The 24,221-nt window shown below is 40.7% G+C and overlaps 1 protein-coding gene across 1 annotated transcript; it reads left to right on the forward strand.

Moving 5' to 3' along the window:
* The first annotated feature begins 489 nt into the window (after positions 1 to 489).
* On the forward strand, positions 490 to 23,501 carry LOC146651511 (ly6/PLAUR domain-containing protein 1-like). The gene is made up of 4 exons (XM_085385433.1): positions 490 to 623; positions 5,557 to 5,685; positions 20,556 to 22,512; positions 22,592 to 23,501. The coding sequence occupies exons 1-3, from the start codon at positions 575 to 577 to the stop codon at positions 20,795 to 20,797; spliced, it is 420 nt and encodes a 139-aa protein (XP_085241559.1). The 5' UTR covers positions 490 to 574; the 3' UTR covers positions 20,798 to 22,512; positions 22,592 to 23,501.
* The last annotated feature ends 720 nt before the right edge of the window (positions 23,502 to 24,221 follow it).

Here is a 24,221-nt window from a genome sequence, read left to right on the forward strand (position 1 = left end):
TACTACTACTACTACTGTGAATAGTACTAACAATGAGAAGAAGCTGGTGAAGCAGAACTTTATTCCTGAGGTGGAAGAGGAGGGACAGTTGAAGAATACGAAGATGATGAGAAGTTTGTGAAGAAGAAAAAGGAGGAGTAGGAGACTGAGAAGGAGAAGGAGACAGGAGCTAAGAAGGAGACAAGAGATGACTAGGAAAAGGAAGAGGAGGAGAAGTGGCTGGTGAAGAACTTTGATCCAGAAGAGGAAAAGAAGAATTAGGTGGAAAAGAAGGAAAGGAAGAAAGAACCAGGACGAGAAGACTAGGAGAATGTAAATAGAGGAGAAGAAAAGGAGGTGATGGAGGAGGAGAGTGAGAAGGTACATGGTTAAAGTTTCTTTACCACGTGGTGCGCAGTGTCTCCGTGCACGCGCCTGTGTGCGTGCGCAAGAAGGATAAAAGCGCGTTGGAGGCGCGCGGGAGGCGTCAGGCTCACCATGCCAGGCTGCCCGCTGCTGCTCCGTGTCCGCACCTCCGAGCTGGCGCGCCTCCGTCTGTCGGACTCCCGTGCGGAGTCTTACTGATCCGCGGACGATGCGGCTCCTCGCGCTCTCCTCTCTGCTCCTGCTGCTCCTCGGCTCAGGTATGGAGGCTGTTCGCTGGTGGGAGACAAACCGGGAGGGTCTCTGCTCCTTTTTCTAATGAGACTGATGTGGATTTACTCACATTAAACCTTTATTACTGTAGGAGGCTCAGTCTGCACGCGCGGACTGTGCGCTCCGGTGCGCATGAAACGATCCAGGTAAGTTTAGGCGGAGAGAGAGAGCAGAGTCAGGGGCCTCTCCAGGGTCTGGAAAGGAAGAGAAAAAGACGCAAAAACAGAAATTTTCATCAGAAATAAACACAGAGGATGTTTTTCAGCTGCACGTGCAGCTCTCATACGGATTTATAACGTGCAAAATGTCTGCACGACTCTTTAAACAGCGATTTTTGAAAATTTAATAACTCATTTAAAAGTATTAAAGTAAAAGTCGCAGTCCTGTTTAATAGAACAAAAGTTTCTGCCTAGAATATGCTTAAAGTACTCAGTATGTACAAAGGTACAGTCGTACATACGTGACATTACTATTGGCTCATTAATGTGTATATCACTTTAATGTTTTAAGTGGACAGGATTTAGTTTTAACTATAAAACTCAGCATCATATATATTCATATTTAAAACATGCAAATTACTAAATAAACAAAAAGTAAATAATAAAATAAAATAAAATAAATGAACGGAGTACAATGTGCAGTACAGTTATGATCAAGTTGTCCAGCAAAGAAGTTGTTAAAGGTACTTTTAGTAAAAACCTTCAACACAAATGTAATGAAAGCCTTTGCCACGAGGTGGCAGCATTTTAAAGATAAGTTACATTTTAGAAAAATGTTAAAACAGAAAATGTTCTTGTAATTTTCTGCCAGAACATTGTTTTTTATTCATGTATTTATTTTTATACACATCTCCATAAATAGTACATTTTAGTAAATTCAGTGCAAGGTTAAAAAAAACTATAGTTTTTTTTTCAAGATTACACATTGTACTGCTGTAATCTGAATATCTATGCCTTACAGCACATTCAATAGAACTTAAACAGATAATTATGTATCAAATTACTTAAAAGTTTTTTTTTTATTTAGATTTTATTTGATTATTTTGACTTATTTTGATTTCAGATTAATTTTTACCTTCTTAAGATTTTTTTTCATATTGCATTTTATTTTATTGAGTTCTACATCTTATTTTGCCAAAAATACCCTAAAATATGTTTGCTATGTTTAACTTAATGTTTACCCTCTCTAGCAAGTTTTAACAAATTTGTTTAAATAAAGTGTAGTTAAATAACATGTATATAGAAAACAAATGTATTTAATAAGTTAAAAAAATTTACACAAAAGAACAGATCACAAATGGGAAACAATAAAACAAAATAGATCAAAAGGAAAAAAAAGAAAACACAATTGGATAAAAAAGTGATTGCGATAAAGTTGTTCATCCCAACCATCATTAAATTCTTCTTAAAAATATTTATGTTTTGCTAATTTAAAGAGACCATTTCTGTTTTATGCTACCAAAATAAGGCTATGCATAAAAATACCCTGATTCTTGTCCAGAAGTTTAGTTAAAAGTAACGCTGTGCAGTTTTGACTCTGACACACTGCACCACCTTGTGGCTGATAGTGGTATTACTGGAGAGTACAGCCTGGCCTTTTTTCAAAATCATACAAACATCTCTGGAGCACATCATGGACATCACACTACAGCTGCTGTTTCTTCATATTTTTCTGCTAGTTTCAGTTAATTTTTAAACAAAGCACATTTAAACAGACTACATTTAAGCTGTGCTTCAGTGCAGTCCTTCAGTAAACGTGCTGGAGTACACTAGCACCGATCTTACTGTGCTGCACCTCTTGTGCAATCCCCACCAAAAAGCCAGAACATAGTAATCAGTTTTTCTTTTGGAGTTTCATATCTTAGTGGTTCGAAAATAAGAGGAAATGTTTAAATAGCATATTACTATGAATAGTATTAGGATGTGTTGTCTATTAGACAGACAGAGGTAGCATAATAACTATTTTACAGGATTAATGATGCATCACATTTTTTCCAATACACCATACTGAATGTTGGTCCAGCAACATCGAGTGCAAACATCAACCTTTGTTTCAAACTGACCTGAATTTCATGTGGAGGTGATGAGAGCTGGATCTACAGTGCACGCTTTCCATGCCTGAAGGCAGCGAGGAGCAAGACCAGGAGCAGGCTCATCATTTTTCCTGCATTCATGGGTTTGTGCACCGTGAATCCATCCCCTGGGGTCAGACTGTCATCGCACAGTTTTACAGTGAAACCCCGAGGTGTCGCACGGAGAAGGAAACCATGTGCACTGTGGAGCCACGTTGAAAACACAGGATTTGAAAAACACAGTGTTTGCTCACCACCTGGACTCTTCCACTTTCAGAAAATGAAAAGTAAGCTTGAGGATCACTGTTCTGACACACTGAAGAAGCACCAGCACCCAGTATAGTTCGAGTAGAAGTACAAGAAGACAGAAAAACACTTGCTGAAAATGATCCAGAGGTGCCCGAGAGGTTGATTCAGAACAGGATAATACATTGTACATTGTCGTGTTTTTTATCTAAAACAAGGAGGAGAGGCAGCTTTTCCTTAGGGTTAGTCAGCAACATCAGCAGCCTTTCTAAAATAAAAAGTGCACAATAAGTCACCTGGTTTTTAGACTTTTTAAGAAGAAAAGGATCCTTCATGGTTACTACCCCACCTCCATGTCCACAGCACTAAAGGAGACGCATGCAGCTGCTGCCTGATACAAAAAAATCCTGTAACTCATAATTGACATTCTGAGATTAAAACTGCTGAAGAAGAAAAGACCTAGACTAGTGATGTCGTGGTGGTCTTTCATGCTTTTATTGTGTAGGGACAAATGCATGTGCACTTAAAAATGCCGAGCAAGACTTGTATATGGAAGCATGTGTACCCACACATTACATACATATGTATTTATACCTGTAAATGTTCACATGCATGGATATTTGCACAACAGCCAAATAAAATAAAAGAGAAGTGAGTACTTTTACATTTCAGAATATTTCTAGTATCAAATCATTCTCATTAAAGAGGTAGTTTATCTAAACCTGCGCTGCTGCTGCAACATGAATCTCCACTCCAGGAGTGGATTTCGTATTACGGCGGTGCTCCTCTGAACATCCAGTCCAGCCGGTGATCAGGGTTATTAGGATGCCATCTTCGAACAGGCAGGATCAAAGTGTGGCTGTCCGAGAAGATCCAAATGTAGGAGACACACTTTTATTGAGAAACAGGCAGCGTGGCAAACAGTCCAGATGTGGAACAGGCAACACAGCTGTTATTGCTTTGGGTGTTTTCTAGTTGTGTTTTGTTTAATTTTTATGTTTTTTTAATTCATTTTCAGTAGGTTTGCTTGTTTCAGTTTAGTTTTTAATGTTTTAAAATCTGTAGTTTATATTGTAAGAAACGCATGTGCTGGAGGCACAATAGAAGGAAAATAGAATAGAGTAGAATAACTTTATTGTCTCATTAATGAGAAAAGGCACAAATCAGTGAATTTATGATAAAAACAAAATAATGGGTGTCAGCCCACATTCATACTTATGCATTTATAGAACTATACAACTATAGAAATACATCCCACCATGTTATTATTCAGTATACTGATTTTTTGGGGGGCACAAATGACCCTTTATACACCTTTATGATAGCTAGAGGCGTCCTATAACCTCATCCTGAGAGCAGTAATTCAAGATTAAAGGAGGCTGTTCATGGTTATCAACAAAAGACCGGGCTTTTCTTAAGACAGTGTGGTGATACAGCTCATCCAATGAAGTTTATTGGAGACAGCAGGAACAGGTATTACATTAGAAATACAGCTTAATCACAGCTTGTAGACTCAAAGTATCAAACACATCCATCAAAGTCTGATCATATAAACTCTAAAAAGCGTTTTAACTCTATGAAATGAAAGTTTTCCCCTACTTGTAACTATTTGTTTTTCAACGTTCATAAATTTTCTTGGTCACCCCTGACTGCAGCAGGTGGCCGCCCCTCCCTGAGCCTGCATCTGCCAGAGCTTTTGTCCTTGGAAAAAGGGAGTTTTTCCTTCCCACTGTCGCTAAGTGGTCGCTTAAAAAGGGTTGTGTGATTGTTGGGGTTTTCTCTGCGTTATTGTAGCAACTTTACAATACAAAGCCCCTTGAGGCATCTTTCGTTGTGATTTGTCGCTGTATAAATAAAATTGAGCTGAAATTGAAAATCACCAAAGAGAGGAGATGAAACTGATAGAAAAAGACAAAAACATGAAATTATCCAAAACCATGACTCTTCTTTTTATAGAATTTTTTTTAAAAATAACCTGTAGTTAAAACACAACATGAGAGGAGCCTGAGGAACGAGCAGGGAGATGATCCATGAGTCAGTCAGCCACAGAGACATGAGGATCTATGTGTAGCCTATACACTTTTCCCATATGTTAATAATCCTGAGGTGTGGTGTTTTAGTGATGTGTAAGACTTGAAAGGTGCTGTGTGACTGATCCCCGTCTCTAGCGTGTGACTCGCTCTGTTAAAAATATATCTTCTCAGTTATGAAAAATAGATTCAGGTTAGCGTGCTCATGACCTGCACTGGATTTCTGCCGGAAATCTGTTTATCCTTCGCTCCCAGTAAATAAGCCCCCTGAAGGACACTCGGCGTAAACAAGTCAGCTTCACTGTGGAAATGGACAAATATGAGCTATCAAAGGGAGACATGATGAAATGTGCTGCTAAGATAAACGTACCAGCAGCAAGGCAGATAAATAATTGAGCATTATCTGTCACACAGATTTGAAACAGCGCGAGTAAAAGGCAGAATATTTAACAAAGTAAAACTCGACTCCACTTTGAGGTGAAACTTTCATGATAAAGCTGGAGGAAAAAACAGTGTCGAGGACCTTGTTGGGGTGAGTTATCGTGAATGAGGGGGTTTCTGTGTGTGTTTCAGGGCTGGCTCTGCAGATCCAGTGTTACCAGTGTGAGATGACGCACGACTGCTCCACGCCAGAGTTCATCGTCAACTGCACCGTGAACGTGCAGGACATGTGCCAGAAGGAGGTCCTGGTGAAGGAGGACGGTAGGTCATGACCTTGGTGTAGCGGATTGGATCTGCGTGGTTATGTGGAGCTTTACAGTAAAACTTTAATAGAATCCCAAACTCAAATATATAAACTAAGAATTCAGAGCGCACAACTGTTCCCCGTGTCTCCAGGCAGGATTAGCGTGTTTGTGTTGGTGGGCGCTTAGGCAGTTATATTTCCTCAGCCGGAGGAAATCTTGTAAACAAAAGGCCGTTTTGAAGTGACGCCAAAGAAACAGTTTGTATTTCTGGCATGTTTTAAGGCTCCTCTCTTTATGCAAAGACAGGAGAAAGACAGCTCTCCAGGCGCCACCGCCGTCAGCTGAAATCAAACTGATCTGAGGTCAGCGAGGACAGGGCCCTCGCCACACTACGACTATCATTAGAGGATGAAATACTTAGCTGCGGGGCAGCTTTCATGGATATAAACTGTGCCATTTTCATGTGAGAGAGAGATGTTTTGCATACACAGACAGCTGTGTCCTTTGTGTGAGATCAGACTTTTCTACACCTCATATCCTGCGAATTATAATCCAACAGAGCCTGACAGATAAACCGCCAGATCTGACGCTTCGGACGATATCAGCTCCCTGCAGATACACTGCTAGCAGTGTGCTGGCCTGTAAGTAATTGAGGTCGTGTGAAAGAAAGAAGAGTTTTATGGACTTGGAGGGGAAATAAGGAAAGAGCTGGAGCGAAGTGGAAAAAGGGAAGAGGGAACAGGAAGTGATCAGCACTGGAGTCTAAAAACACAAGAGGGTGAACAGGGCGCTGTAGGCTAGAACAGGTTAAACCAACTGTTTCAGTTCTAGAAAAGCTGATCAGTTAGCTCAATAAACTCGGAGTATGTTCATCCTGAGTTTATAATGACCACCAATTTAATCCAGTGGACTAACGAGACCAAAGAATCTGAACGATCATGTTTATCTTAACAAAACCGGAGAAAGGAGTCCACTCATCCACTCAGTCATCATTTACCCAATGGAAACTTCCCTTTATAGACAATAATCATGAAGTAGGACCAAAATGTATTCAGCTGAAGCATCTCAGGGATGAAAATGATGATAAAAAGATGAATAAAGGTGTATTGGGGGGCAATCGTGGCTCAAGAGTTGGTAGTTTGTCTTGTAATCGGAAGGTTGCTGGTTCGAGCCCCGGCTCAGACCGTCTCGGTCGTTGTGTCCTTGGGCAAGACACTTCACCCGCTGCCTACTGGTGGTAGTCAGTGGGCCCGGTGGCGCCAGTGTCCGGCAGCCTCGCCTCTGTCAATGCGCCCCAGGGCAGCTGTGGCTATAATGTAGCTTGCCATCACCAGCGTGTGAATGTGTGTGTGACTGAATGTAGTGTAAAGCGCTTTGGAGTCCATAGGGACTAAGTAAAGCGCTATACAAATACAGGCCATTTACCAAGTAACACTGCTGGAAGAAATAACATGATCCTGAGACTTACATGGCACAGATTCAACAAGGTGCTGGAAACATTTCTAAGATTTTGATCTATGTTGACATGATAACATCACACAGTTACTGCAAATCCATGATGTGACTTTCCTGTTACACCATGTTCAAGAAACCAGTTTAAGATGATCTGAGGTGTGTTATCATGCTGGAAGCAGCCATCAGAAGATGGGAACAGTGTAGTCATGAAGGGATGGACACGGTCAGTAGCAACACTCAAGGAGGCTGTGGTGTTTAAACAATGCTCAGCAGGTGCTAAGAGACAAAGTGTGCTGAGAAAACATCCTCAATCAAAGAAACTCTTCTGCACACCCTGAATGTAATAAGTAGTTATTTGAGTTGCCGTTGCCTTCCTACCAGCTCAAAACTGGTCATTCTGATCATGTCTACATACACGTTAACTTGCTGCCACGTGATTGGCTTATTAGAAATTGGTGTGGTGTTAGAAATGAGCAGGTGTCCCTAATAAAGTTTTATGTGAGTGATAGTTTAAAAATAAAAAAAACATTATGCAGTGCAGCCACAGTCCATCGTTTATATCCAGCTTGTGGTTTCAGTGTTTGAAGTTCAGTGACGTAGAGACCCACAGTATCTGTGATCTGCGGTTTCAGGTGCTGGTTGGACATGGCGGCTTGGATTCTCTCCCCCTTATTCAACATGTTTTGCAGCTGCTTTCTTTTCAGAGTTGTGCATTTGCATCGCTTTTGTTCGGCTCACATTATTCGGAATAAAGAATGTGCAACCTTGTTATGAAGGTTTCAATGTCATTTAAAAAGCGAGCTGACACTCGGCTTTGACCGTGTTCAGTAAAGGCTATTCAGACTTGAAGTTAGCAGGAACGCACAGAAAATCCCACAAAAACCCTGCAGTGTTTACATGCCTATCTACTAGTGAGAGCACGGGCACTAAAGGTCGCTCTCCCTGAGGTGTCCTTCATTTTAATACCCAGTGGAAATTGGAGGCGTGCATGCATGCGGGCGGTGTTGTTACTCCCTCTCTCTCTCTCTCTCTACAGCTGATGAGCAAACTCAATAAGTTCCTGTCTTTGGAAATGTGGATCCCAATTCAAAGGGCGAGCTCGCTGCACTGTGGTGTCGACAGTTCTTTAATAAGAAAATTTCTGCATGAATGCTCATGTACGTCCCAGCTTTTATCTCGCAGTGTTATCATTAATGCTGCTCTGCGAGTACAAGGAGAGCTCGGGAATCCGACTGACCGCACCTTATCGCTGTTTGCAGTGCAATAGATGGATTCACAATAGCAACGGCACCTCCGAGCGACGTGTACAAGTGATAAGAATGGAAATTTGTGCAGCTGTATGATTCTTACACAGTACACTTGCTGTGAGATTTCCGCCACAAGTGTGCGACTTTGCATGCTCCTCAGTGCAGATGTAGGAGCACATCCTCGGCTGGGGCTTGAAGATCAGTGCTTCTGTATCTGGAGGGCGTTAAACAATCATCTGCTTTCTTAAAGGCAGATTAGAAAGGATTAGAAATTTTCAGGCCTGAAGAACAATTTTACACCCCCTTCAGAGGCACAGTCTAGAGCCAAAATCTGCTTTTTTTGCATGATTTTTCTGTAACCAGCATTCATTGTGATGGCAATGATCATAGATTCTGAAAAATGTTCCAGGTTAATGTTTGACCTGGACCTAATAGAACAAGCATCAATGTTTAAACTTCTTTTTTTTTTTTTTTCTGCCTGTCCCGTTTGGCTCTTTTGCCATCAGAATTGTTGTCTAAAGGCAAAGAAAGATGCCCAACGGATTTACTTTACCAAATTGACCATCCCAGCCTTGCCGTAACGGTCCATTTGATTCACCTTTTATTGTTCATTTTATTTTCACTTACTGAATACGGGACAGACTTGACTGGGGGAAAGAAGGGGAGAAAGAAAGAGGGAAATAGAAACAGCTGAGAAGAGGGACGGGGGAGAAGGGCAAAAAACATAAACCAACAGAACGGGCAGAGAAAAAAAATGCATCTATCAATCACCTGGATCACCTGCTGAGAAAGAAAAAAGAAAACAAGCAGAAGAGAACAAGAGTAATAGAATAAACAACATCACAATGATATATGGGAATATGACAGTAAATACTAAATATTAAACATTATTGTGCAGCACATAAGATCAACAGAACACAGTGTGCTTTGAGGTAGGAGCCAAAAAGGGTGTAGTTTGTGGGTGTGATCACCCGTGTGTACACCTGTGAGCATGGACGCGCTTGTTTTTTTTTAAAGGTTCCTTCATGTAATGATCTGCTAGAGGGTGTGGGGGGGCCACAGCCCCGTCCTCCAGGGCATGAAGCAGGTATGGAGGAGATCAAAACTCCAGACATCCAGAGGCCCCCAGAACACAAGAGACCAAGGAAGACCAACAGAGGGGCAGCCGCGCCACTGTCCCAGAAAGAGCTGAGGAGAGTCCCAGATGAGGGCTCACTCAGCAGCCGCGGAGCAGAAGCCAGGGGGAGTTGCAGTGACGCGCCCGTGAGCTCCGCCGGCAGCCAGCCGTGCCTGAGTGACCGAGCCCCAGGCCGAGAGGCCGGGGGCACCCCACCTCCGAAGTGGCCCGAGCGAGCCCCAGGCTCCAGGCCCCGATAAGCGGCCGCCAAGGAGTGAGCCGGTGTGTACCTGGACGTCCATCCCCGGACACAAAGAACCACCAACGCACCGATGTCTGAGGGAGTCCGCCATTGGCAGGGGAAGTGGTGGTAGGGGGAGATAGGCCTCCAAACCTTGGAGGGCCTGAGATGTCCCCAGAGAGGTGGCGCCTGACACCCAACCTGACATATAGACACAGACATACAGGCACACACAGATACAAACATCCATTCCCACCCTCATTCTCTCATATACACTTACTCCACACTCAACCAACGTGGAGACAGACATAAAGAGACGCTGTACACACGATCACACTCCCCAAGCGTACTCTACAAACCGGGTCTAGGTACCCTTGCCCCTGGAGGGGGGAACTGCACCCAGACCCAGGTGGTGTTACCCTTTTCCCTGCGGTGGGGGGAGGCAGACCGCCCCAACTCCGCAGCAGCAGGGAGGCCCCACACTCCAGACTGCAGTCGGACGGCCAACTCCTCCTCCTAGCCCCCCCGCTCCAGCAGGTCGCAGAGAATGGGGGTTTAAACTTCTTTCTGATAATTCATTGGACAAAGCTTGAAAAAGTGCATTCTGGGTAAACTTTTAGGGCTCATTTTGCCATGTGAGATATCAGCTGCTCCTTTGTGCCTACATTTAGATACCATACTTGTGTTTGTCTGACAGCCTCACGCCGTTATACTCCAGTAATTTAGCTCATTTTTAACTCTCACCTGATGCCTGCCTTTTGTTTTCCATCATAAACCAATGAAAAGCTAGTTCATGAAAAGGGAAGGACCCCCCACCCGATGAACAGCCCTAAACTATCCCTGTTAAAGCACCAGCAGTCAACAAAACCACATGCAGAGCAAACATCTTTTCCTATGATGGCAGTTTTTTCTGCTGGGCAGCATGAAACAAGCTCTGCTTCCCGTCTTCTATTACTATAATCATCTTTCTCCTTTGATTATGTCTTGAGAAAACATAAAAGGCTGTGCTTTTAGCTTGGAGACGGATGTTTATCGCCCGTGTATTTAAAAAAGGAGATGATTGTCACGCTCCAGTGGGCCACCTTTCATTTCAGAGCTTTCTCCTTTAATGGAGGGGAGTCGATTTACTGTAATAAATGATATGAAAGTGGTCACCCTGCAACTCCTCAGAGGCAGTCTCAAAGAGACGGTAGATTAGTGTAATGGCACACAAACTCATACCAAAGAAAGTTTGCCATTAAAGTATTTTTGCTGGTGATAGTGATAAAGTATTATAATAATATAATTAAAGGTTTTGATGTGGAAATGTCACAACAAAAGAAAGTGAAAATACTTCCTTGGAGCTCACTGCCTGCAGGTGGCGCTATAGGGTTTGAGTGTGATGTGTGTAGGGTGACGGGACACCCTGGAGGTCCGACCCTCAGCTGCTGAGGTTAGCTACTGGTATGTGAAACTTCACCGCTCTGGCAGGGAAGCAGCCCAAACTGGTACGTTGACTGATACCAGGTAGATATACTCAGACTTACCTCAACACACAGCTCGGGCTCTGAAACAGTGTCCTGGAAAAAGCTGGAGCTGCCCTCGATGAGAGGAGGCTGGGGTGGGTCTCCTACTATCCCCTTGGTTCGCTGCCAGTATGTTTACGTTTTTCTAGGTGAATGATAAGGTTGCTTCTTTGGATTTGGTAACAAGTCCTGACTGTTGTTTGCACTTGTTTGCAAAGCAGCAGTCAGGAGCACCCAGTCTTCTTGGAGTTCCTGGTTGTTGTGCTAGAGGATGCCTCATCTGCAACTCCATTGTCGTGCTGGATAACTTCAATGCAATGACAGAGAGACCTGGAGGAACGTGAGTGGGAGATCTTCAATTTCCACCTTCAAGCAGAACTCCAACAGCATTCTGAGGAAGGCTTGAGACACTGATTCCAAATGGAGCGTCTCATTAATCCCACTGGCACTCCTTCCATGGAGGAAGCAGGGGACAAGGGGGAGGTGTGTCACCCATCATTTTGCAGCAAGGTCTTACACTGGTGAGACTGCCATTCAGAGTTGGACTTGCTGATTTTTTTTAGTAAGGGGAGAATAATTTTTAGCCAAAGTATGAAAAAGGGTCATCTAAATTATCTCAAATTTGGCACTGCAGTTACTCAGGTAATCAGCAACACTTTTGCCAAATTTGAAGCTGACTGTATCAATGAATGGACAGATGTTACTGGTAACATTTTGCTTTAAAATATTAATTACACCTTTCAGTAACTAAAATTAGCTATTCAGTTGATTTGCCATTATTTGAGGTTCAGAGAAAGGATTGATTTCTGGCTATCTTGAATAATAATAAAACAGTCCTGTATCACGACTATTAAAAGGTACCCAGCGACTTTTCTCTTTGTAAGTTAATCCAGCTGTAGTGATCAAGACAAGAAAAACAGCACGCTTTTTACTAAGGAAACAAATGAAAACGTGCAGTTCAGCTGGGCAACATTATTGCTTAAAACTGTCTTCAAAAACATGTTTAACAGCCCATAGATGATGATCACTGCTGCGCGCTTTAGTCTTGCCGTCACACTAAGCATGTAAAATCTTCACAGAGGCAGCTGACTAAATGAAGCAGCGATGGCAAGACGAATAAGCGCAATTATTCCCCCTCGGATTCCTCTGAAAATCAAACGACAGTGGCTGATGTGTGGCAGTGCAGCACGTTAGGCAGTTGATGAAGGCAGATAACTAACATGTCACCGGCTGAGCACAAAATCATCTTGTTTTTTTTTTATTGTTGTTGTGGAGGTTTGATTTCACCACCTGAAGCTGCGGTGTCTCATCTCTGAACAGGTTTTTGAGTTTTATGTGCACAGGTTCAAAAGTAACCACCAAAAAAGAAATTCACTGACAGTATTTGAGTCTGAGCAATTCCTGGATTTCCTGTTTTTGTTCTTTAAAAGAGATACAATTCTGTCCAAAAGTCAAAAGTTTCTTAGGAGAATCACTTTCAGATACTGTTGATTGTAGATAGGTCTTTAGGCCTATCTACAATCTTTCTTTTGTCCTCCACTTCTTCAGCTTCCTCAGATTTTGTAAGGACACAGCACACCATGACAATATGTGCCACATTTTGGGGTAATAACTCTTTGTAAATCCTCTTCATTTTGCAAATATACTATTTTGTGTCTGTCAAACTCTATTATCTTAGGCATTTTTCACATATTCAACTAAATAAACTGGAACAAGTAACATGTTTTTGCAACAGGTTGAGAGTAACAAAATCCCTAAAGATACAATTTAAAATGGGTTCAAACACAACACTGGTTCATCCCTTTAGTTAAATACCTTTTTTATGCTTCAATGATTCAGAGGTAATCTTTCAAGCATCTGCCCCAACAAATACCACTCACACGAATTAAACATGAAAACACAAGATCTTAAAAAGTAAACTGAATCAAGCAAACTCAAAACTAAACTGACATCAAAATGAAATAAAAGTTATTTAATTAATGGAAAAATGTAAAAGTATTATAACCCTAGAGCCCCGATGACTCAGAGCTGTAACACCAGACTAATTCCTGTCAATGGGCCGGTTCAGATTATGTAACGATGGCTGATGACCCCAACCCAGCCACCACTCATCTCGACAAAGAGACCGCAGAGCATCACGGAGCAAGATGGAGACAATGGCGGCTTCACCCGTGTCTGCCTGATTTCACTGCTTATCTAAATTAGCTTCAGCTATTCAGAAAAGTTAATTTACTGTATCAGAGAAAATGAAATGAGACTGTGGTTACTCTCGGAAGTTTACATTCATTCTGTTAAATCGAGGGAGCGAGGCTGCTGAAGTTTGTCAGGGTGAGGTTTTGTGAACCATTATTTAAAGGACTTTAAAATGTATTATTATTTCTAAAAGGAAAAATTACAGGTCATACATTTTTGCACACTGTGTGGTTACTTGTGTAGCTCATGAATTTGGATGTTTTATCACAGAGCAAACTGAGCAGGCTGCAGTGATCCTGAATGGTAAACAGCATTTGACCACATGTGATGTGGAATTCTTTAACAGCAGGGAATGAACACCGACCAGCACAATGTGTGTGACGCCGGTGCCTGGAGAAAACAAAAAAGCATTTGCATCTGTATTGTGACTGTGTCTACTCTTTCAGCCATATTGACATTCATTGTCCGCTTCATGTAGTCAAATGTGTAAGGCTGTGTATATATAACTTTGGACACAGCCAGACGAGCTCGTTCATGACATTTGGACGTCACGTTTTGAAGCCTCAGGACTTGTTAATGGTCAGTGTGCTGGTTGTTGTTGGGTAACAACTGTGTGTCAGCCAGCCAAGTAGTAAAAATGGGACACTAACTTCTTTGTAACAAGGAAAAATCAGTGGTTCCATTGAATATTATTTAGTAAAAAAAAAAAAAAATTGCTGTTGATGAGAAACTGGTCGTCCAGAGGTTGAGCATGCGAAAGAAAAGCAGTTGCACATCTTGCTTCGCCCGAGGCAACTTATCTCCAGAGCATCGCAGACCGACTTAGCCTTCTGCTATTACTCATAGACAGGTTCCCAAAGGTTTGCAGACAACTGCAAACAACTGGAATCAGTGTGTGAGTGGTTGCAAACTAATATAATGACGAACAGTACTTGTAGCAGCTATCTGTGTTGGTGACATTTTCAATAGGGGACTCAACACCAATTGGTTAGTATCTAATACACTCAAATATAAAAGGCTGCTGAGTGCCTCATTCTGCAGTTTAATCATCAACCTGTGGAGGAACTTCTGAATTTCAAGTCTGTGGTTTGACTCTAAATGTAATTAGTTATTAGACTGAATTGAATTTCTGTTTACTCAAAGTATGCAGATACTACCACAGTTCAGCAATGTACCGAATCACAGCACAGGATTATCACAAACAGACTGCATGTACCTGCCAACCTGATTCAATAGCAGACTGATTCCACCTTACTCCTGTTTTGCTGTCTTGGCACACAAAAGATGCTTTGAAGATAGCAGCTAACTGCTCTGGTCCCACATCTTTGTTCGTATGGCGTTGCTAGCAAATTGCTGCCGTTGCGCATATATTAAATGGAGATGATTTTCATAGGTTGTTTTAAGGTCACATCTTGAAGTATCTTTGGGCAAAATGTGGAACCACAAGTTACCCCAGATGTATTTATCAGTGCATGGAAAAGTGCTTAGACATAGATAAAAGCATTATGGAAGTACTAGATCCACTTGTAATTAGAGATGGACCGATCCGATATTACGTATCGGTATCGGTCCGATACTGACCTAAATTACTGGATCGGATATCGGAGAAAAATAAAAAATGTAATCCGATCCATTAAATATCACGAAAGCACCTCACAAAACTTGCAACACGCCGTAACTCACCTCAGAACGTTAGCACGTCGGAGCAGTGTGGTCACGTGATAGAGCGGCTGTGGCATGCGGGACCTGTCGGTGGTCTGGATAGCATGTGGAGCTTCGCTAGCAACCCGGCATTTCATCTCCGACAAAGTTATCCCGAGAGAAGTAAAGCAAGTGTGTAAGTCCATCTCTGAATGTTTGTAAAGCATTCCTGCGTTAAGCTTAACAAGCGACTGCCTCTCGCTCTCCGGCTGCTACTTCAATCATGAAACTGCTTAACGATCAGCTGATCGGCTTTTCTGTCGCGAGTCCGTGTCTCTGGTTTGCTTTTGGCCCACTTTGCACCAGAAAGAGGAAACCAGTGGCTGAACAACAGCAGCACGTTTAAGCTTGATCAGCTGTTGTTAGAATTTATTTAATATTACTTTCTACACCAGGATCTTTTTCTACGTAGCTGACGCTGGTAACTGTGCAGGGGCGGATCTAGCAAAGTTTAGCCAGGGGGGCCGATAGGGCATGAACAGGGAAAAGGGGGCACAAAGACATACTTTTCTTTCTTATTCTCATTTAAAATGTCGAGCTTTTAATAAATAATTATCTGACACCCAAAGTTTTAATTTGATGTAAAATGAATAGAAGTCAATTACTGTATATAGTGACTATTAAGTCTAATATATATACCCTAGTAAGCTATAGTACTTTTTCCTTTGGGAAGGTACCATCTGTGCAGTCTGCAATTTTGTTGAAGAAAGATGTTGAATCTATTTAATATTTCTTGAAAAATAATTGATTTCTGTGCATTTTTTTCACACTTCATCAAATTAAGGTTGATTACGTCGATTAAGCATCATAAGGTGGAGCGTGAGGGGTGGTTCCCTATTTTTTATTTATTTATTTTTGTTGTTGCTGGGAGTTGGAACCCTATTAGTTAGGTTGCTTAATATTTACGCTAAGTACTCTTTAAAATACCAGAATAGGGAGGATGGTGTAGGTTTAAGTTTATTAGATTGATCAGTATTGCTGAACTATGAAATATTTTTTTTTGTATACAGGTATAACAGAATAGCTTTAGTGTAGTTGTTGTTTTAAACTTGAGTATGAACTTGCAGACTTGCAAAATGCAGCAAGATATTTTAAAAAACAGTTTTGTTGATTAAAAAAACATTATATCGGATTCATATCGGTATCGGCAGATATCCAAATTTATGATATCGGTATCGGTATCGGACATAAAAAAGTGGTATCGTGCCATCTCTACTTGTAATCCACTGTATATGGATGGACCACTAATGTCAAGGTTGTAAGTCATACAAAATGCTCACTTTCTCTAGACTTCATCTTCTTCTACTAGACTTCTGCACACCTTTGAATTAGGTAATTACTTGATTCTACATCCTTCACCAAAAATATCTGTTGTGAAATTCCACCGTCCCCGCTGACCATTTATCTCGATGACATCTTTACTTCAGCTCGTATAACATCCGCTATCTCATTTCACTGCCTCGTCTGGTTTGATTTAAATGGACAATAAACTCTATAGAGCAGACTCACATCACTCTGTCTCCAGTAAGGAACTGTTATTTTGCACATGTCAAGGTCACTGGCAAAAAACCCCAAAACAAAAGCATTAGCGTTGATCCTGTTCTGTGCTTCTTTAAAGTGTCAGTGAATCGCTCTTTTTTTTGGTTAAAAAGTCATTTAGAGGAGTAGCTGAAGGGTTTCCAGACACTTATTGGATGGCTCGGTCCTCCCTGTGCAGCCAAGCATGCTGATTCTCATTAGACTTCTTCTCTCTTCATCCTTTCACCCTTTTTGCCATAAATTAACTCAACAGCATAATTTAGATTGAAGTGCTGAATCTTTGGATCCCCACGCACAAATTAAACGAATCCAAGTTTTCCAAACTCTTAACTCTGGCAGAAGTTTTCCAAAAGGTCAGTTTTCAGGGATCCAAAACATCAAAAACAAACAGCCAAAACGCATAATAAAAGCTATAGTTACCAAAATAGTCGTGTACGTGTAGACGCATCCTGACATTAAGAATTCCAAACCCAAGTTATAAAGACAGCTTTGAAGATTATCCTGAACTCACCATGTCCAGTAGTTCAGAAAAAATCTATGCCTTTAACCTGTCATATTGAACGTCATTTAAGGGACACAGTACATGTATTGATTTCGTTGGTCAACAATTTGAGATCCCAGTTGTAATAGTCATTGCACCTTACTTTCACACCTTAGCTGTAGAACTAAATCCTCATGCTGATGATTTATAATCAAACTGGTAATTTGTTAGCCAAAATATGTGAATGAGTAACAACGCCCACAAAATATTTAGCAGTGCTTGCAGAAGGGTTCCCGATGTCCAGTGTATAAAAAATTGAAGGATGCACAATTTAAATGAGCAAATCCAGACCCTTTTCTTTCCAAGATCCTTTAGATCAGCGGTCCCCAACCCCCGGGCCTCGGACCGGTACCGGTCTGTGAGTCGTTTGGTACCGGGCCGCGAGAGTTGAGGCTCAGGTGTGAAATGTATAGTTTTCAGGGCTTTTATCGGTTTTCAGCGTTATTTTGTTATTGTTTTTATCGTTTACTCGGTTTTCCTTGGTCTTTTCACGTGTGTTATGAATAAATTTTCTTTTTTTTTTCGGTACCGGTACTAGTTTTATTTTGTTGTATTTATCCGCGACACCTTAAAGGCCGGTCCATGAAAATATTGTCGGGCATAAACCGGTCCGTGGAGCAAAAAAGGTTGGGGACCGCTGCTTTAGATGATGTCCTGAGCGTTGTCAAAAATGTCTTTAGCTTTATCGGAATCTATTGAATTGTGTGTTAAACCAACGGGCTCAACCCCTGGGCCATGGACAGGGAGTTGTTTGGTACGGGGCTGCAAGAGTTGAGGCTCGTGTGTTCATGGTTTTCAGGGTTTTTATCGTTAACTCGGTTTCCCTGGGTCTTTTTCCGTGTTGTAGTTGTGTGTCTTATTTTGAAAGAAATATTTACGTGTTACTATAACATTTTAGGGTATTTTAGCGACACCTTAAAGGCCGGTGCGTTAAAATTATTGTCTGACATTAAACCGGTCCGTGGCGGAAAAAAGGTTGGGGACTGCTGTGTTAAACTATATGTCTGTGATATTTAAGGACTTTATCATTCTTCCTTCCATATTTGGTGGTGGCTCCAATAAAATTTAAATTTAGGTGGCCATTAAGTTGCATACTGGACATATGTTGAACTTGACCATGTATAAATACAAATGGAGAATGTAAAATTTCATTCTCATGATGATGATGATGACATAAATATAACATAAAAATATTAAAAGATCTGGGATCTATGAAATATTTTCTTTAAACATGCAAATGTTAGTAATTGCTATTTGGGAATGTTCGTGTAGAGATCGTCAGTTTTCCATTTCCCTTGTCGCACAGTGTTATTCCAGGTTTGTTATTCCTGGTTTTTAACACTCCAGCAGCTAAAATTCAAAATGTAAACAGGGCTTCAGTCAGATTTTAATCTGCAGGCTTTGTGAGAGGATGAGACCTTTCCCTCCAGAGCTCTGTAACATTTCACACTGTGTTTCCCCTGGATTAGTCTGCACCTTCGGGGACCTCCACTGATATTTGCAGTGTAGAAAACATGGAAGGATGCACAATTTAAATGAGCGTACAGATCTTTGGGTGTTACTACACCTGCATCAGTTTCACTTGGGTGGAGAGAGGAGTGAAATATTACAGGGGTTACTGGAAGTTCATGGTCTGATTTCTAAATTTCTTTAAAAGAAAATGTCACTAAAATGTTAAAGCCTCCCCCAAGTAATCTCATAAACGCCTCTGACTTGTTCTGGATAAATAAATAACGTGTCCGTGTATACAGCGAAAGAATATGTGGAAAAAATTACCCTCTTTTATTCCCCTTGGCTTTTATTGCAATGTGGATTATTTTGTTTTTATAACTTCATATAAAACTGTGCCTGAAATGCTTTTCAGAAGAACTTTAAACATCGAATGCAGTCACTTGAAATGTCTGTAAATATAGTTTTAAAGATATTTTATTATACTGGATGTATTTATTGTGAACTGGACACTGCCTCAAGGTCGAAAACGTTCTCTCATAAAGTTCTCCTTCACAAAACAAATGAACAAGCTTGGATGGAACTCTTTACAGTCTGATACAATACAATCTAATAATTCAATGTGCTTCATTAATTTTGATTGTTAAATGTATTTAATGCTTTCACTGTCAGTATATGAACATATTGTACAACACGTTCTCTTAGAGCAGGTTGTGAGATAGTCACTGTTGATTTGTCTTTCTTCTATTTTTGTGTGTTCATGGATGCAATTTTTTAACTGTGCAAAGTTTTTATCTTTTAAAGCACAAAAATTCAAAATTTATACCCATGAGGAGTTGGTGGTGGAGCAAATATTTTTTAAATTATCACTAAAAACTACTTTGGGAGATGTACGCACACAAAACAACTTGGATTTGGAAATTTTGAAAAAAAAAGTCTGCTTTGCTAGGTTTGAAAAACGATTGTAGTAGTTGCCACTTCTGTTTAAAGACTTTCTGTGGTTTGGTTTTCATGATCCAACCAACTACGATCTGTCTTTTCTGGCTGGCTAACATTTTCCTCAGACAAACTGTAAGACAGCCACAGACACATAAGCTGTCTCACTTGGCAAAATACTGTGCCGAGTGCTTTTTTTAAACTTATCTCATCAGTTTTAAATTATTTTGTATGCTTACATTATGATCTAATTGTCAACAGATTCACATAACCTAGCTAAGTTAAAGCGAGAGAGTCAAACAAATAGTCTGATCAGGATCGGAGGCTAAACTGCTGCCAAAATCCTGAGAACAAATTAAAGTGCGTTAGCTGGCCAAATTATTTCATTAGCTAATGTGTGCTATGATATTAACGATATGTGATATTTAGCTACTGTGTAATGCTAACATTTCATCTCCAAAATGTTGGTCAGGGAATGACATCTTCTTACTAATTCCATATTATTGACCACACAAAACAGTTCTCTATACATTTCACCCTTAGACCTCTAGTTTATGTTTTAGATTTGCTGCATGCAAACAGTATATATATCTTCATAATCAGATTTTCCTATACAATAATTTAAACACCTCATCAACGCTGCTGGTTGCTGGCTTTTCTATATCAGTCGCTGGTTACTGATTCAAGTGAAAACAGATGTTAAAAGGAAAAAGTACAGGCAGTAATTTATTAATTTTTGTTCACAATTGCAGTTATTTACACACTTGAAGGTGTTTTTCAAAGACGCACAGGACAGCTAAGTGTAATGACTTGGCTACGTTAAGAGTTGTTTGTAAAAGAGGTGTTGTAATCATGTTTTCCTTCAAGTAGATGAAAGAACAAATTCCCAGTTACCCATCTCCATCGCAAGCTTTAATCCTCTCATTACGAGCCTAATGCATCCATTTATGTCCTCATTTCAGGTGTGCACTACCGAAAGTCCTGTGCCTCATCTGGAGCTTGTCTTATCGCCTCTTCTGGTTACCAGCAGTTCTGCACCGGGAAGCTCAACTCGGTCTGCATCAGCTGCTGTAACACACCGCTGTGTAACGGACCACGCCAGAAGAAGCGACCCCAGCCATCTGCTGCCATCACTCTTAACACGCCACGGCTTCCTGTGCTTTCCTTCAACATCATCATCCTACTTTCCTCTATCCTGTGCTGACAGAACTTTCCTAAGATGTGCGTTGAAACAAACTGAAACTGTACAAGCTCTGCCCTACATGCTTTGAAATGTATACAAGAGAAGGCTTTTTACAGCATTTGTTCTTGAGTCCCGGCTTTCTGTTGCAACAAAAACGACACAATAGTGAACAAAGTTATCGCCATGTGTCATGTCGTGAATATGGGTAAGATGTGGTGGATAAAACGGCTTCCAGCAGAGGGTTCATGAACGTCTGCAAGGTGGAAAAAGGCAAACAGCAAAGATAGCATGTGTAATTTCCAGAATAAATCTCTTATTTCTGCTCTATGCTCTATGAATAGGAAAAAACAAGTTTTGCAGTGTATTCACCAACTGAAACAAAACATGTATGACATCTCCCAAATGAACATGACTTATTTAACCTCTTGGCATCTACCATGTTGTTAACAAACCACTTAGAGGTGCGATTAGAATTGGGTTGGAGAAGAGGCTGTTACCTTTAAAATCAGTTCTTTTTATGGGGTTTTTGCCTTTATGTTCTGTTAATTTGGTATAATTTGAACTAAACAGGTTCTGATTCCACATAAAGTTCACTAGTGACCTTTTGGCATTGAGAGGCTATTGGTAAATTAAATGATAAACAAATATAAAATAATAGAAAAACATTTTTTTAATTTTAACAACCATTTCAGCCTCTTAGCAGGTGTTTTACAGTGTTTGGCCAAACAGAAATTTGATAAACACCTTTGAAGAAGGCACAAATTTGCCGTGGCATCATTTCAATTAACAGTTATTTCCTTCCGGATTTTCATTAATCATTTTTCCAAGATCTTGTATTGATGATGGCAGAATCACTAAAGTACTCTCCAGCATATCCCAAAGATTCTCAGTGGTTTAAGATCTGGATTCTGTAGTGGTCAATCCATCTGCGAAAATGATGTCTCATACTCCCTGAACCACTCGTTAATTTCCTTAAGCCTACACAGCTCTTTGGTCCTACTCCCTTGAGTACTTTGGGGGTGGAATGCTCTGACTTCACAGAACATTTACCTGATTGCTGATCATGATCTTTTCCAGCCACATTTCTTCATTGGAGATGACGGTTCACCACTGTCCTCTAAGGTTTTGTTTTGTTTGTTGTTGGGTTGTTGTTTTTTAACACATTGGACAATACTTAGCTTATTTGACTCTTATACTTAGCATTTGACCCTTTTGAAACTGAGTAACATTATTTCCACAACCACAAGATCTGTCCCCAGATGAGGTTGGTTAAGAAAACAGAAGCTACTGGCTCCAGTTAGGGTTGTAACTGTAACTGTTGCTGTACTAATTTTCCTATTTGCTTAGTCAAGTGGCTTTTTGTTGGCCAGGTAAAATAAGACCATTATGCAGTAAGTATGTAGTAATAAGGGTTGCTGAACTTGTGACTGACCAGGACAATAAGAATAAGACTTCAAAGTGCTGGAGAGGTCATATAAATCTTCTCAACACAGCAAGCCTTGACTCCGCTTATGTCATGGTCCCCGTGCCTGCTCGGCTGGCCCTGTGTGGCTACATGTTATGTTTTGTCTTTTCTCTCTCTCCTCTCTCTCTGCTCGCTGCCTGGGCGGAGCTCATTGTGAGCTCCCGGCCTCCACCACCTGTAGGCAATCACCTGTGGCTCCTCACCTTGTTTGCTCCCGCTACTTAAGGCAGTGACTGAGAGCACCTCGCCGCTGGACTATTGAATAACGCTCGTCAGTGCTACTTTAGCCTCAGCCAGTTTTGAGCTCTGTCCGTGAAAGTTCCGTGCTAACCCTTGTTCTCTGTATGCAGATTTCTCGTGTTTGGTTTGGAGACTCTGGACGCTTTTCCCGACCCCGCTCTGCACCCCTGGGAACCCTGGCCCCCTTCTCCTTCACCTGTATATAGTGCACCTGGAGTGTGTAAATAAACCTGTTTTTCTGAGATTTCAGTCTGCGCCGAGTCCTCCCTGCTCCTCCGTGACAGCTTAAACGTCTAAGGTTCGCTGTACCTGAAATTTGTTCCCATGTTGAGTTTATTTTAAAGATTGAGAGGAGCAGTCACTATGTGGGAAACATCTATGTGCAAACTAATGATACAACAATAAAATCTGCAAATATTTACTTTGAATTTAAGCAGAAAAAAGTAATTACTTGATTTAAATTTACTTTATAAATTTAAATACTGCACAGCTATGATGAAGCTCAGGGTTCCACCTGAGGATGGCTGCTCTTTAACAAATGGTTTAAACTTTAAAACTGTGACTCTGTTTTTGACCACTGTGTGACGTATACAGAGTGATTAATGCTGTTTTTGTGTTGGTAATAATTAATTAGTTTTCAATAATGAATGAGGTTATTTAAATGCGCGCACCCCTCTCTTTTTGGGGATGCTCGTATGAATCCTGCTGCTTTAGGTCAGTGGTTTTCAAACCTGTTCTGGCATGCCCCATACCCCACAATTTTTTACAACCCTCAACATTTTTATCTGAATAAGTATATTATGTAAATAAAGGTAAACATAGCATTAGCATACTCTTAATTCCAATTAGTTTCATTTTGTATTTTCCCCTGGTTCTACATCCCACAGTTTGAGAACCACTGCTTTAGGCAAAGGTGCAAATATGTGATACCTTTTAAAGACTTCTCAAATAGCTGCAAGCAACAAACACAACTTCAGATCCTCGGGATTCTCAGCAGTAATGTCCTGACCGAATACTCATGTATGAAAACCTCTTAGCTAGTTTAGGCCTCTAAATGAAACAAAGTAAAAAAATGAGACACAAAGATGGATGCAGCCACTGTGATGTGACCAGTTGGACTGCATATGACCCAGTGTATATTTCTTTTTGGCTTTAATTTTACTGTAACTTACAAATTAAAAACATTTTGTATTCAGTATGACTTAAAAGTAGCCACTGAGGCCATACTGTCATCAGGAAATCGTTTTTTTACTGAGGTCATAGATCAAAGGTCAGAAACCTGTGGCTATTTTGCCCATGTCCAGTGCCTCCCTCTGGGTTTGATAAAAAATTAATCTGTATATGGAAATAAATATAATAAACACAATGTGATTGCTTTCACTACCAACAGATCTTTTTACTTAAAACAAATCTGATTTTCCTTCACTTCACAAATGTTCTCTTTGGTGGTTAATAAAAAAAATAACTAACTAACTAAATTTTTATTATCCTAGTTCTATAATGTTATAAATTCAACATGAATGTGGCATTATTGTTATGAAAATGCAAAGTTAAAAAACCAAATAGTCATACAAAGTAACTGCAGACTTGTTTTAATTATTTATACCTATTCATAATGTTGATATGCTCATTTATGGCTCAGCTCCCTTTTGATAATAAATATTGCTGACCCCTGTCATAGATCAGGGGAACAGAGGGCCATTTTTCATACACTTCAATACAGTGTGACTTCTTTTTCCA

The sequence above is a fragment of the Rhamphochromis longiceps genome, linkage group LG16 (assembly GCF_057381845.1).
Source record: "Rhamphochromis longiceps isolate RC_006_pf linkage group LG16, R_longiceps_female_GT1.1, whole genome shotgun sequence".
NCBI lineage: Eukaryota > Metazoa > Chordata > Actinopteri > Cichliformes > Cichlidae > Rhamphochromis > Rhamphochromis longiceps.